The 16781-nt window shown below is 34.6% G+C and overlaps 1 protein-coding gene across 1 annotated transcript in view; it reads left to right on the top strand.

The window, feature by feature from the left end:
- The window catches only part of LOC149775276 (N-alpha-acetyltransferase 25, NatB auxiliary subunit-like), a 122381-nt gene that overhangs the window by 63101 nt on the left and 42499 nt on the right, over window positions 1–16781 (top strand). The window contains exons 14-18 of the mRNA XM_089944181.1: window positions 2855–2965; window positions 5264–5333; window positions 8719–8818; window positions 13363–13410; window positions 16071–16174. Coding sequence (XP_089800307.1) covers window positions 2855–2965; window positions 5264–5333; window positions 8719–8818; window positions 13363–13410; window positions 16071–16174 — 433 coding nt within the window. The remainder of the gene's footprint in view (window positions 1–2854; window positions 2966–5263; window positions 5334–8718; window positions 8819–13362; window positions 13411–16070; window positions 16175–16781) is intronic.

Below are 16781 nucleotides of genomic sequence, written 5' to 3'. Positions count from 1 at the left end.
TGTTTGTACCTTGATGCTAGAATAAAATTAGCTGTAGTTCGTTGGCCAAAGTTGAAGATAATGAGATTTTGACTTTTCACTGCAGCAACAATGTCTCATTCTGATTGGACATATATTTGTGTCTGTGTTTTTGTTTTATGATATCAGATCAGTTTCTTCCAGAAGTCATTCTGTATCACTTTGGATTTATTGTTGTAATAGTTGGCATGATCAGGTTGTGTTTTTGTTGTTGCATTCAACTCATTTTCTGAGACACTTTTGTATGTACAGTTATGAAACAGGCAGATGGAGTTGACACTGACCTAGTATTTGCATTTCTTTGGTTATGTTAAGGTTTGACACTGTTGCATGTACTGGCGGTAGTCATAATACTTTATAGATATATTCATCTTTGAGGGAGCTACTCACCATAGGCAAAAGGAGGTGACAGTGGCCTATTTTTTGTGCTTCTGTTTTCAAGTTTGTTTGTATTTATCTCTTTCTCTTAGTCATGAAACTTGATTTTTTTTATGTACTGTGTGATCATCACAGTATACGGTCACAAGACTACTTTTTGCTCTCCAGTGATAAGTTTTGTATTAGCATGGTTACTCTGGTATTAAACCTTAATAAGTTTTGATTTCATAAGTTACTACTCAACGTGGGCAACAGTAGCACATAATGGCCTCTTGGTGGAAGCTTGACATATTTATCACACTGACTTCTTTTTATGTCAGTGTGTCCAGTCACATTCTAGATTAACCTTAATGTTAAATTGTTTCCATAGCTAAATAAAAAGCACGCTCAATGACAAAGGAGCTTTTGTTGTGCTCCAGTAATCATATTGTTTTTTGCATTCAGGTTCATTTCTTTGGTCATGAAATGGAATAATTGCTCACTGAGGATTAGTTTATGAACCACTGATAATGTCATCAGATTCAACTCCTATTTTCAGATGCTTGCTGGAAAGGGACCATCATGAAACTTCAACAAGGCATTTATTTTTTTTTTTATATACATGCCATGTCAAGTGATGTCTGTTCATCAATTTGTTTGTTTCCTACTTGTTTCCACACAACAACTTCAGCTTTCCATCATGTACCATGACTTTGGAATGAGCTTGCATTTGGGGCAATCTGATCAAGGTCAGGGCCTGTAGGATGGAAAACTGTTTTTACACAACTTAGACAAATTTTGTATATGGCTTGCATCTGAAATGAGAAACAACAATTGATTTTGGAGTCAAAATCTCTGTCAGGGTCACAGTAACTGAAAAAAGGATAAATAATTCCACAAAACTACTTGAATTCTTTAGCATATTGCTACATTTTTGTAAAATGTTGCATTTGAGACAAGGAAGACAACTATTGATTTGGGGGGGTTCAAAGGTCAAGGTTCTGTGCACTTCAGTAAGAAAAATAGTTCCCACAAAATCGCCAGAGTCCAAAGAATCAAATTGTGAGAAACTTTGTGGCTGGCTTGCAATTGAGACAAGAAAAGTGCCTCACAATTGGTTTATGCAAAATAACTTGATATAGCAAGCCTATAATATCTTGTTCATAGTATTTCTTTTTTAAGGTAATATATTTATGAAAAATATGTTACAGTGACCTACTTTTTTCACTGTTGACTTTGCTAGGCATTTGGAATATGTCCTGGCAGAACAAGCAAGACGTAGCATTCTGCACAATTTTTGTACAGCATGTTTACAGCAATCATAAAATAGTTTGTCTTTGTTCGAAACCTCTCAAGAAACAAATTTCATCATTTTGATTCCTTTCCTCACTGAAAGACTCACAGACCTTAAATTTCACAATTCATTAGTTTCTCAGATTTTGCAGCAGCATGATTTGCTTGCACAGTCTGGAGGAGTGTTCTGCATTGTTGGCTTTCTACTCACATTAGCATTATGGGTAATAAAAGGGCAGATAAAGGAACCAATGTTGCCATGTTGTCAGTTTCCAAAGTGAAGATGTCGTATACTGACATCAAATATTATATAAATCAACTTGTTATGTATACATAGCAGAATCTTTTTTTTTTGGTGTGTGTGTGCATTTTCAGACAAGCTCATAAGATATGAGGTGTTATTGTGCCAGTCACATATACAACACACATACCAGACTTGGTGCATACCTTTTGAAGGGTGTATCTTGACCAGAGTACATACCCTGCCAGTGTCCATATTGAATACATTCTTGTTTTGTGTAGAGACTTTCATTTGTGAGTAAGTGTTTGATGTAAACTCAAGGGACCATCTGATAAAATTTTGGATCATATTATGGGATGCAGTTTATGTAAAAGATTTGTGCCAAAAAAAGTTAATTATTTTTTATTTTTAGCTTTTTCTTTTAATTTTACAAAAGTTTTAAAGAATTTTAACATGTTTGCGTTATCATTTTTTATTGTGCTTCATGTTTACATTTATTTGGAAGGGTTTTTGTTCATAAAGTTGTGCAATTTTTTATTGTATGTTTTTAGAATGTTACTTTTAATTGGCAACATGTAGTCAGTATTGTGTTGACATGTTGTTAAAGTTTACTACATACATAAATTTGTTACATACATTCTCCTGAGACCACATATATAAAATGGTCAGATATAGAAGGTCCATTTTATTAATGAATCTGTTCATATTTATATGCAGATTAAAGACCACCTGTGCTTAATGACCACTTTGTTTATTTCCATTGTGATGTATGGGGTGTGTGGGTGGTACTTCAGTTTTTAACCCCGTGAAAATGATTTATGTGAATTTAGTGTTATTTATGTCTTATAGTCAGTATGTGAATTTGGTGTTATTTCTGTGAACATGATTTATCTGAACTTGCTGTTATTTCTGTGAAAATGGTTTTGGTGTTTTTTTGTCTTACAGCCAATAGCAAGTTGATCTGGCAGATAGTCATTCACCTGGAAAAAGGCTTGAAAAAAAGTCCTTCAAATTTCCAGATGAAACTAATACTCATTAAGCTGTATTGTACCATGGGTAAGTTAATTTATTATTACTTTGTATGACTCACTGAGCATTGCTTGCACTAGGGGTAGGTTGAATTATTTCTTCCTCTACAGACTATGAGAATTGCTTGTACCAATGGTATGTTGAATTTATTCTTCTTTTGTATATGTTGCTGAGCATTACTTTTACTTTTACTTTTAATTCTTTGTTTACATCATTGAGCATTGATTGTACCATGGGTAAATTGAATTTATTTCTGTCAAATTTATTAACCAATCACTTCAACATTATGAATTACTTTTGCTACCCAATGAATCCTGCCTGCCCACAGACTTGAAAAAGTCTACTTTGCATAGATAAAGGGAAGTAACTCTTACAGATTACCTCCCTTATGCTTCTAGGTGGCTTTGCATATACCAGATATTGTCAGTTATACATTTCACTGCAAACTGTTAATCAATCTTCTGAGAATCCATGGATTTTTTTCCTTTTCTGTTGGACTTCATGTTTGTGGTAGTACAGTATTTATACAGTGTATAACGCATATTTGTGTATTTTGTTGAAATTTCAGGTATTTGATGTGAATTTGTTAGCATTTCCTACAATATGTGCTAGCATCAGTAATGCCACATTGCAGCTACGTACTTCCATGGTACAGCCCTTCTTGTCTAAGGCTTTGCTTATTCACACGTTATCACTTTATTCTCATATCTTTATAATATTATCAGCATATATTTGATTTCATTCAATCCTTATTAATTTGATTGATAACTGTTTTTCTTTGTCCATTTACAGACTATTGTTGATTTATGATGTCTAACGTACTATACATTCATATATTGTTCTTTGATAGCTATTATCTCATTGTATTTACATGTATGTTTTGTTCTTTATATTTTGAGATGGTCTTAAACATCATAGCAATTAAATGTAAAAAATGCAGGTATTTTAAGGTGGCAGAAGACAATCACAAATCCTGCCTTGCCACCACTAAATGCTCATCATTCAAAGTCTGTGACGTGTTCATTGTGGACAGAAAAGATACGGTTCAGTGATCTTAAAAACAGCTAAATGGCAAAGAAAAAATGTCTCAAACCAAATCTGATGACCCAAACATTTTAAATTTACACCTTCCCCACTGACTTCTTATCTACTTTAGCTGGGGATATGCAAATGACTCCCCTCCCATTATTCATTCATACATAAATTTCTCATTGTAAATTGTGAAGAAAAAATGTACTTCCTTTATCTCAACAAAATTTTTCCATTATTATTCTGTAAATTTGAAAATTCAGGAGTTGAACATAAAATTGAAATGAAAATCAAGATTTACATCAATAATAATAATAATAACAATTTCATTTTCATTTACTTAAGTCAACAAATAGATTCTCAGTCTTAAATCTGTTAGCATGCACTGCTTTTGCGTGTTGACTGCCTTTTAGAAACCGCTCATACATTTCTTGCATGAGAGAACAGATGTAGCCGTCTATCAGAATATGCGTATTTCAAATTTTTTTATAGGGTTGGGGTGGGAGCTGAGATGTTGTTTTGAGCTGAGACATTTTGTTTTCTTTTATCACAAGACATTTGTTCAAGATAATGGATATAATATGGTGTTATTTTGCTATAAATCAGAGCAAGATATTTTCCAGCTACTGACAGAAATTTTAAAAGTGTCAGGCCCCTGCCCCATAACATTAAAGTGTTTGTCCCTAATTTAATTGTGGTATAATGTGGTACATATTACAGTATGTTACAAAATACCATGGTACAAAATTTGTTGTGGTCCCCTACTTTAGTACACATTTTTATAGATAATTATTTACATGGCTGGTTCGATTTTCAGTCTTCAGACTATTCGCAACATTTTTTAAAATTAGTTGTTTTTGCACTCTCTCAGGACTAAAGACTTTTTAACTGATATCCTTGTTAGCTTTTTACCATATATACTCAGTTACAAGTCTAGTACAACTGCAGACTGCACAGACCAAGATCTGCTGTCACATAATGTGCCAGCAGCTCTTAAACAATGCAGTTTGTTTGGTGTAATCAGTAGCACAGACAACATAGACCTAGATCTGCTGGCACATGATGTAAAAGCAGTTCAGAATATATGTTGTTTGCAGTTGGACTTGTAATCCAGGCAAATATAGTAGATATATTGAGGCCATTGATGAGATTTTGCCCTTTGTTTTCAGTTTTCTACATTTTTGAGCACAGTGACTTCATCCTGTCTGCTTTATTTATGGCCTTTTTAAATTTACATGTTATGTAATGTAATCTTGAATATCCAACTACTTGACTTTCTTTTCTTTCTTTTTATAGGAGCCTTTGGTCCATGTCCAGTCCTTTATGATGGAATGGAAATCAAGCATGTGATGAATGACACTTTGGGGTATGTTACATTCTCTTTCATGATGCCGTTTTTACATGTGCAGTATTTACTCACTTATAAGTCCAACACCTAGCGTCACACACCCAGAACTGCCTTTGCATAATTCACCAGCAGATCAATTTCTATAGTTTGTTAAAAATAATCAGTACTGCAAACAATATAGACTGATTTTCTGGCAGACTATATAAATGAGTATATACATTATATCAGTATCTGAACCCATTCCACTTTATACTTAGGGGCTGCAGTGAAACAGTGGTTAGCAAGCTATTGAAAAAAATGCGCAGGTTTGAATTCTGCCATTGTTTCAGACTGGGTTAGCTAACGTGTTGTGTCATTTTGGCAATTAGCTTGACTACAATTGCAAGGAGTGTTAGGACTGGTCGGCCTGGTGTCAGGATAATGTGACTGGGTGGGACATCATGCTGCATGTCTGTGGCATGATGACTCAGTGCTAGACATCACTTTAAACTGCCACACTGCAGACATCGTAGCGATATGACTGAAAAACTGTTAAAGCTACCTTAAAAATCCAAATCACACACTCAAACAGACTACAATTGCTTTGTCAGTAAATAACTTGTGTTGCTTTTATGTAGACTTGATGATATTCACAGTAAGATACCACACACTCCAAATCATTGAGCATTTAAACCATTTTATTTTTAACAAAGCTAATTTTTTTGTCATGTCCACTTGTATTAAGGCAAGAGTAAAACATTTAGGACCGGGGAGGAGCACATTGAACGTGGAGTAGTGGCCTATAGATATAATTTATATGATTACCTTCCTTCGGTGGCGTGTATGTTAGCATCAAACAGCCTCTGTATAAGATTTAAATAACTCGTTGAAAAAAATTATCCATTTTGCTGTAAATTGTCTCCAATAAATTGTTGTGCATTGATAAGCCCATCCCAAGCCGTAAAAGTATGGAAACTTTATTGGATAAGACCACCAAAACCTTTGGGACCTAACAATTAGCAATCCCTTATTTTTCCATCAAGTGATAAAGATACCTTTTGAATGTTTCTCATGGATTTTAATTGACCTGACAATTCTTTTCTTAGAACTTATTTTTCTTTACCCAAGAAGAAAGCTTTTAAATGCTCAAAGATGCAGAATGGACCTGATACACCCTCTCACATGATATAAGAGATAGCTATTGGAGATGGGAGCCATGATGGCACAGTGATTATTGTGCTGGATTTGTGACCAGAAGAGTATGCAGGGATCGTCCTGGGCTTCGCCAATGTCGCAAATTGCGATTTTTTTTCCTTATTGGCGACAAAAATATCCCATCTGGCGATTTTTTTGGCGACATACTTTTTGGTTATTTAATTTGTACATACAATCATGGATTTGGACTGGATAAATTAAAAGGCAGAACGAAAGGAAGCCACAAACTTGACTAAGCAATGCATTGGTATCAATCTGTTACATAAACAATCCTTTGTTCTTATTGACAACCCCATCTTTACAGTGCATTGTTACATCATAATCTGCTTATGCTGACATCTGGGCTGAGTACTGTATGCTGCGATACAGTCAATCATGCTACCGCACTATACCTACAACTGACCGACTTCTTAAGACGCGAATAGAACAGATACAATTAATTGTATGGCTAATCCTTCTGTTTTTTTATACATATACCAATACAATAGTTTTGCTGAACCTTCATAGAAAACTGATAAGCTTTGAAGTACCGACAACTGTGTATAAATACAAAGCCAATGGAAACAATCTAAATCACAATTACATCTGTCGCCAGTGCAGCATTTTATTCATTGATCTTTTCCTTTTGCCATCAATCCTGTGTTACGGCTGCAGAGACTTAAACTCCGCAACAAGAAATAGCAAAAAAAAAAAAAAAAACAGTTTTGCATAATTAATAATAATTATTTATTTCTCAAAATACAGGAGTGAAAGAATCCCTAAGTTGGGTGTGAATTTATGCTTATATATACGGTCCAATATTGCCAGGTGTTGACTCGTGTGAGTTTCATTCGTGGGAATGGAGATCCTATTTTTCTTGTTGAGAAAATTTATACAGCATTCAGTGATCATTCTTGGGATTTAGGAAGCAATTCGCTACAAGCTTTGTGAAGCTAGCCATGGGGGGGGGGGGGCTGCTGAGAGACTACTGGTGTCACCTGTCAGCACTGTACACTGTGAACGTGGATTCAGTAAGATGAACTTCATAAAAACTGACATCAGAAATAAGCTCTGCATCTCGTCTCTCGAGAATTTAATGAGAATCAGCATGTACAGATGTGAAAAATTAGACTTTGAAACTGCATTCAACAAGTGGGCAGCCCTAAAATCGCGACCGATCTTCATGTAACACTTTGTAACATTTTGTTAATGCTTCTTGTAATTAAAGTATTAACTAATCCATCTTTTGTAATTTTCATTGCCTGTTACATTAATAGACTAAATTAACACTTGGAAAAATGTACACTACTTTTTTTGGAGACACTTTTTGAAAATTGGCGACAAAATATTGAGGTTGGCAATTTTTTTGGCGACAGCTTTTTAAAAGCCAGGACCATCCCTGAGTATGGGTTCAATGCTACAAATGGATTAGACTTTGCTAACAACAGTGGTGCATCCTTCAGCATGGCACTTTTAAATTCATTGGCACTAAATAAACAACTTGGTTTACTGTGCTGTAAAAAGCCAAATCTACCATTTTCACTACTTAGTTTTGCCAGTATACATAGGTATGTGTTATAATCGTAAAATGACAGATTTACATGTGAGGATATGAGGAAGTGTATGGTTTTACTGTTACAGATGGAATTTTACCAGTGATGGATTAGCAATTCTTGTAGAACAGATACTGTTTATAAGTTAAGTCCAACTACAAACTATATAGAACTTCAACTGTCACACAATGATTCAGATCATGGTTAATGTTGTCTATTCTATTGATTATGCCTTACAAACAGCATAGACCCAGATCTGCTGGCACATTATGTAACAGCACATCTGGGTTTGTGCAGTTTGTTGTTGGACATGACTTGTACGCAAGTATATAGGGTATTTGCAGCATTGAACACACATTATCATTCTTGAGTCCTCAAATACATTGTCTGTGATCTAACACATTTTAGAACATTTTGTGATCTATTTTAAATAATGAATAATTTTCAGCAGAATTTAAAATGACACATGACATCACAACAGCATCAAAATATTTGTCAGTTCATCATTGTTTTACTGCAGCTGTTTTTAAAGTTCAGCAGTTTTAAAAGCGCTTGGTGATGAAGTTCAACCATTAAGAAGCTGCATTATATTTCATAGATGTGTTATAATCAATATTTTTCCATGATACTGTATTTTGAGGAATGGACTGAAAGGTTAATGTTTCTTTTGTTGACAGTCATGTTGTATCCAATCATGTGGCAAGGCTTGGTCACTACACGGCAGCTTGTGCGATGTATGGAACAATGCTCCGCTTTTTTACAGTCAATCACAAAGAGGTACCATTTTGTTTTTGGCTTGGAGGTGTTTGTACCTTTCAAACTTATGGCATGGTGTCTTCTCTGTTACTACTAATAGTTTGTATGTTTTTAATAACATACTTTTATATATTTTGCTGTATTGGCCTTTTGGTCTCGAAAAAATGTGCCAATCATTGGCAAAGGATATAACTCAAATTTTTAGAACAGGAAATTGTTTTACTTGAGTCATCTCACTCTCCAGACTTCCCCTGGTCTGTAATGCATCATTTCAGTACAAAATGCTCTTAAAGATAATGGTTACACTATTTGTTTATTTTTAATCGATTCTCTGTTAAGAGATAATATGAAAAAAATACAAACATTGAACAGTCCGATTTTTTATTTGTTATTTGGTCATAAAGTGAAACATGATTATCAATATTTTACAATTTATAGCCATACTTTGACCCTGTTTAATGGACCATATTGCCATAACCCTTCAAGTCATCCATATTCTCAGTGCTATAATTATTGTTTGCATTCTTTGTTACTTGTTTTTCTTATGTGTAAGTTGACTTTTTATTATTATTAACAAAGACGAGTTTATTTGAAGACACAGATGTAAGTTTTAAGTGAACACACAACCCATGCCATTCATCAGATAGTACAAAAGGATTTTTTACTCATGAATTCAAATGTTATTTGTATTATATAGAGGTGATACTATCTATCACATTAATCTAACTGCTATTATTAGAGATGTGCAGTGCATAAAATTGAATAAAGGACATTTTGGGTGATTATCATAGAATTCAATTATACCTTGTTCTACCTAGTTTGCATGTTATAGTGAATTATTTTGTACCAACGTTCTTTGAACATCCAGGTTTGTTGTGTTTTCACTTGGAAATGCTCTCAGCAATTTATTTTGTGCCTGAAATATATTGGACCCTGGCCGATATATCAGTTGGCCAAGCATTGGACTTGTAATCCAAGGCTCTTTCTTCAGTACCCATCCAGGTCAGCATGGGTCTTCTCCCTTGGTGTGTACTTTGCACAGGCACTTAGCTCCCATTTCCTTGACATTATAGCCAGTAATGTGTTCAAAGTGCCAGTATCACCAGCAAGCAAAATTAAATTTAAAAAAAATGAATGCACAATTATTACGACTCTTTTCTTAAATTAAGTAATAGAAAAGAGCAAAAACCAACAGCTTTGTAAAATGTAAACATAATTTATTTCACTAGAATTCAAAGTAAAATTTCAAAGGAACATATTTAGTATTGTGAATTAAATCCCAATTAGTCCAAAAAGTTCTATCGCCAGTCCTAATAAATAAAGTTTTAATCAGATTCCAGTGGTGTTTGAAATAAGATCCAGTGCTGAAGGATTTGGTGTACCTGTTGGCTTGAATGCACTAATGTACAAGTGGCTTGAAGTGTGATGATGTACTGACAGTCTTCCAGTTAATCACAATAATATAATCCAAGATATCCTTATCTGGACTCCTTGTAATTCCAAGTTAATGTTTATGTCTAAGAATATTACTTTGAATTTCCAGAGAATAATGATTTGAATAAATAAATAAACCCAAATCCAAACTGAACACAGCAGTATTAATGATTCTGCATCAAGATTTTACAGAAAGAATGAGTAATTTCTAGATAAATGATAAACAAGATTATAAAACCCTCTATATGACATATATCACAATCAGCATTTTCTGGATTTACTATGACTTAATGGAATTTTACATTATAGAATATTACAAGTTGATTACAAGAAAAAAATCTGGTACTAAATTATGATAAAGAAAATTTTAAATAGTTTGTCCTTGACTCAATAATGATCCTAATATTTAAACCACAGTCTTATAAAAATATTAGCAATGTCAGATTAAAGTTACTGGTCATGTAGACAGTGAACTTGATTTTAGACAAGGTCAAGTCCAAAATACAATCATAGAGGAACAATTTCTAACAAATACAAATTAAATATACATAACATCCCCTCAGAAAAAAATGTGAATGCTCTCTCTTGTTAACATAACAATGCTAGTGCTATCAAAAAATAAAATTTTTGATATGGAAAAATACCTATTATAAAATCTATATTCACGGACATTAAATTAGTAGGTATTTAGGGTCTGATCAACAACATCTACAAATAATAAGCCACATAGCCAGAAATTACGTTAAAAAATATGCTTCTGTAGGGGGCAGTGTTTTTCTAACCCATAACCAGAACTTATGTAAAAACAATTAAGCTTCTGTAGGGAGCAGTGTTTTTCTAACCCATTGCCAGAAATTATGTAAAAACAATTATGCTTCTGTAGGGAGCAGTGTTTTTCTAACCCATCGCCAGAAATTATGTATATTATAAAAATGCTTCTGTAGGGGGCAGTGTTTTTCTAACCCATAGGCAGAAATTATATAAAAGAAAATATGCTTCTATTTTTTGATTAAAACATATCTGATGGTGGATCATAACTTTTTTAAATTGCTTCTGTTGTGGGTTGGTTGAATTTAAAAGTGGCCCCCCCCCCCCTTTGGAGGTATATGTTTTACTGGAACAGCCTTTAACTTTTATTGCCCCGATCACTAACAGTTGTGACTGGATAAAGCATTTCATCTGTTCATTTGTTTGATCATTTGTCAGTTCATTGATTTGTTGGTATTCATATATTACCTTTTACATGATCCATAATATGGAATCTATTGCATTTTGTACTCACAAAAATGTGAGTTTTGTATGTGTATATTTATTAATTAATTATGTCCAGATTGTCCCTCCTTTTCTCAACTGTAAGGGGGAACATTACCAAAATTTACTGAATCCTAGATGTTGTTGTTGTTGTTGTAGGGCTTAATGCCATTTTTCAGCATGCGATTGGCTATACATAGCAGCCAGTATTAATGGTGGAGGAAGAACCCGGGAAAACCCTGGAAAGAACCACCGACCCACGAGAAGCTACTGGCAGGCTTTCTCACATACCCACATTAGCCGAATCCGAGACTCGAACCCACGCAGACAGAGGTGAGATGGCAGTGATCCGTAACGGAGAGCGCTTTAGACCACTCGGCCACTCGGGGCCCCTGAATCCTAGATGTAACCTGTTGGCATAAAATCAGCTGTGCAGGTTTTGTTATGGAAAACCAATGTGATCTGAAAATTTTTGTCAAACCGAAAATAAATAAAATAATTGTATGTTTATTTGTCTATATATAAGCAAATTCTGTGACCTTCAACTCTTAGAAAATATAAGACCACACGATTGGTTTAGGAGACACTCAGAAAATATGAAACCACATGATTGGTTCAGGAGACAATTAGAAAATGCGAGACCTCATGATAGCCTCAGAAGACACAGTTAGACCATATGAGACCATATGAATGGTCTATGAGACATTAAAACCTTATGAGACCATATGAATGATCTAGGAGACGGACCGTATGAGACCATATGAATTGTCTAGGAGACATTCAAACCTTATGAGACCATATGAACCAGACGAATGGTCCAGGAGACATTCAAGCCATATGAGACCATATGAATGGTCTAGGAGACATTCAAACCATGTGAGACCAGATAAATGGTCTAGGAGACATTCAAACCTTATGAGACCATATGAATGGTCTAGGAGACATTCAGACCTTATGAGACCATATGAATGGTCTAGGAGACATTCAAACCATGAGACCAGATAAATGGTCTAGGAGAGATTCAAACCTTATGAGACCACAAGATAGGTCCTGGACACCCGCAGATCATAGAAGACCACACGATAGATTCAGCAGACACTCAAATAGAACACAAAAGACTACATGATAGGCTGAGAAGACACTCAGGCCATATAAAACCACATGACTCATTCAGGGGACTCATTTTGACCATATAAAAACATGTGATGGGTTCATGAGACTCACTGAGATTGTACAAGACAACATGATAGGTTTAGGTGATTTTGAGACCGTATAGTCACATGGTGGGTTCAGGAGACTCATTTAGACCTTACAAGACCATGTGATAGATACAGGTGATACTCAGAACATATAAAGCTACGTGATGGGTTCATGAGACTCATTTTCACCATTAAAAACGTGATGGGTTCAGGAGACTCATTTAGACTGTACGAGACAACATGATAGGTTTAGGAGACACATTTAGACCTTTCATGACCCCATGATAGGTTCAGGAGACACTCAGACTGTACAAGACCACATGATTGGTTTTGACCCCATGATAGGTTCAAGAGACAGACGGACTGTACAGGACCACATGATTGGTTCAGGTGACACTCAGACCAAAAAATAGATTCAGGTGATTAATTTAGACCATACAAGACAACATGATTGGATCATGTGATTCATTTAGACCATACAAGACATGATTAAGACATGATTGGTTCAGGTGACACTCAGACTATACAAGACCACATGATAGGTTCAGAAGACTCATTTAGACCATACAAGACCACATGATAGGTTCAGGAGACTCATTGAGTCCAAATGGGACCACATAATATGCATATGAATAATCAGTGTTACTTTTTATTTTTATATCTTTTATTTCTGTCTTTCAGACTACAGAATACCTTATATCATCGTACAAATTTGGTTCTTTTGCAAAGGTAAGAATTTATTGCAGACCTTACTACACATTTGTGTTTAATCTTAACAGTCTAATCTTTCACCCACAATTGGTCCAGCAGAATATTTTAAACCCAATCAATCTCATATAAATGCATGAAATTCTTGTTACTTCCACTGCTGATTGGGTGAGTTCCTTGGAAGTTTGAGTAATCAAGGTGGCATTGTATCTTAAGTATTTGTAAGAGACATTATTCTGAAATCTCTTAATACCATTGAATGTTTACAACATCTGTTCAGTGTACACTTTTGATACCTATTTTGTCTATTTTCATGAGGGATTGCATTGTAGTTTTAGTTGAACCAATAGTTGTATTTTTTAGGTCAGTCTGATGAGAGGAGCATGGATATGTAGTTGCCTGCACATTGACGTTCTTTTGAAATATCGAATTTTTGGCATTGTAACTAAATTGTTACAAGCCTTTATTTAAGAAATAACTAATTCTTACAAACCTAGTTAGAACTGTCTGTTGATTACTCATATTAATAAACAAATTTCCCCCAATACCGCATTACTGTAGCATTAATACAACTCGTGAGATTAAAGAATAAATTATTGTATCAAATTTGCAATTTATTTACTTTTTCTAGGAAAGTAAACTGGGTTCATTGTTCAGTTTCTTAACCAATTGGATACTTTGTGACTGTACAGTGATCAGTGTTTCATTGTGGTTTGTTGAGGTAACAAGTGCTGGCTAAAGCTGTAATGTTTTGAACATAAGTACAAAGCTTGGTCTAGGAAAATTTGTAATTTATTTGTGTTTCTTTGGATTTTAAACTTGGTTCTTTTTTGTATTCCTTTTCTTAAATCATAGTATTTGATACTTCTTTAGGACCACACAGTAATCAACTTTTCATTGACTCAGTCTGGTGTTTTTTGGAGTTTATTTGCACCAGGTGAAGCTTTGATCTATCCAACATAAATATGGTGCATTTTCTGGGTAAATGTAAGCTTAGTTACTGAGATATATTTCAGAGGTGTCAAGCTAGTCCAAACAAGTATGAATACTGGATCTGAACTTTCACATAGCATCTTTTGTTTGATCTTGAATCGGAATGAATATAGCCTGACATAATATCAACATGGGCCATATCAGAAACTCCAAAACAGAGAGAGAGAGAGAGGGAGAGGCCTGCTGTCATAGCTACATACAAATAGGAAAACAAAGTTAAACACATTTTTTTTTTTTGCAAACCAATCAATCATCATGTAAAAAATGATAGTTCACAATCCAAAATAGGAGGTTGCTGTTTCACAACAGAAAGTCATCAAGATTTTGAAATTTAGGACATCACATGCACTTTATATGTCAGAACTTGTTTTTTCCCCTCATGATGGATCCAAAAAAGGGGTGTGCATCATATTTTAGTGCATGTTATGCAAACTGAAATATATTGATAGATTTGAAATCATTAACATAAATTTCAAATTACATGCTACAATATTTTCATGGTGAAAAATAAGTATTCATAAAAATTAGACTTGATAATGTTACATACACATTCATGTGGCTGTCGTCTCTATTGTGAAGTTTGTATATTCAGTTACTTTTGTACAGAATGAAAACTTTTTACTATTTACACACACATACACATGTACATACATTGCCCTATTTTGGAAATGAATAAATTGAAAGACTACCTATATACTGCTACAAATAAGGGAAAAATCAAAACAGGTGAAATAAAGATACACTCCAAAATGACAACAATAAAAGTTGGAAAGTGTTTTTTCTATATTTATCTCAAACCTGTTACTTCCCCTGCCAGTGAACCGAGAATATAGTATTACAGTAAAACTTGTCTTGAAATACCACTGCATTAAGAGACCACCTGTCTTAAGAGACCAGATTCTCAGAACACAGATTTATTATGTAGTGCTATAATCTGTCATGACCAGCAACCTGTCTTGAGAGACTAGATTCTCAGAACACAGATTTATTTATTATCTAGTGCTATGATCTGACATGAAGAACAACCTATCTTGAGAGACCAGATTCTCAGAACATAGATTGTTAATTATCTAGTGCTATGATCTGATATGAACAACAACCTGTCTGGAGAGATCAGATTCTCAGAACACAGATTATTAATTATCTAGTGCTGTTATCTGACTTGACCAACAACCTGTCTTGAGAGACCTTATTTACCTAAGGAGTATTCTTTCAAGAGAGGATATACTTTACCCCAGTCTACATGTCCTGTCACAGTCTGATGAATTTAATTTTCATTTCATTAGCTTTTGAAGGACTTACTGGATTTAAGCCAAGTTATGTATAAGGCGTTGCATTAAAACATTAAGTTTGAACTTGCCAATTTTTGGAGAGAATCTTTGGTTGACTGTTGTTATAGCCTATGCTTGACTATGAACTTTGCTCTTCGGTTGCATTATATGGACACAGTTTTAATTGTAACATTTATTTATATCAGCAGTACAAATAGTGCTCAAGCAATTCAGATGTTAGAGAAGCGAGTTCTTGAATAAAGATAAAAGAATCATGAAAATGGCAATCACATGCCAGTGCACATGATTGAAATAGGGATTTGATGAAGGACTGCACGGTGTGCAGCCATTGTGTTTCCACTGCATTGTCCAGGTATAATAATAAGATGTCTCAATCATTTGGTCTTTTCATGACAGATTCATGAGTTTGTGAAGTTCCGTGAGAAGTTGCAGAACTCCTTGCAGTATGCTAGTGCCACAGCAGAACGGATGCTTCTGGATCTGGTGCTTGAAACAGACAGGTTAGAATATGTGAAAGCTTAAATTCCAAATTTACTATGACAGCAAGTAGCAAATTTTGGAATGCAAATTTAATTTTGCTGTCATTGCTGAAAATTAAGATGTGGGTATTAATAACACTAATTATTTGTAATTTTCGTGCATCCAAAATATTGTTATATTTTCCAGATCTAAAATTAGTAATGTTTATTTCTATTATCAATTTTGGAGAGTTTTAATTTATGGCGGCTAAATCTAGATAATGAACATCTCATGAGTTTGATCCAAAATTGATACTGGGTTGATTTAATGTTGTTAACACCAGCATCTTTATTTACATATACAGGGCCCCGAGTGGCCGAGTGGTCTAAAGTGCTCTCCGTTACGGATCACTGCCATCTCACCTCTGTCTGCGTGGGTTCGAGTCTTGGATTCGGCCAATGTGGGTATGTGAGAAAGCTTGCCAGTAGCTTCTTGTGGGTTGGTGGTTCTTTCCGGGGTTTTCCCAGGTTCTTCCTCCACCATTAATACTGGCTGTCATGTATAGCCTATCGTGTGCTGAAAAATGGCGTTAAACCCCACAACAACAACAACAACAACAGTTTACATATACAAACTGTATAAATTTCA

Source organism: Sinohyriopsis cumingii, chromosome 19, assembly GCF_028554795.1.
Source record: "Sinohyriopsis cumingii isolate HCF-2022 chromosome 19, ASM2855479v2, whole genome shotgun sequence".
Taxonomy (NCBI): domain Eukaryota; kingdom Metazoa; phylum Mollusca; class Bivalvia; order Unionida; family Unionidae; genus Sinohyriopsis; species Sinohyriopsis cumingii.
This window is presented reverse-complemented; position numbering and strand designations above follow the sequence as displayed.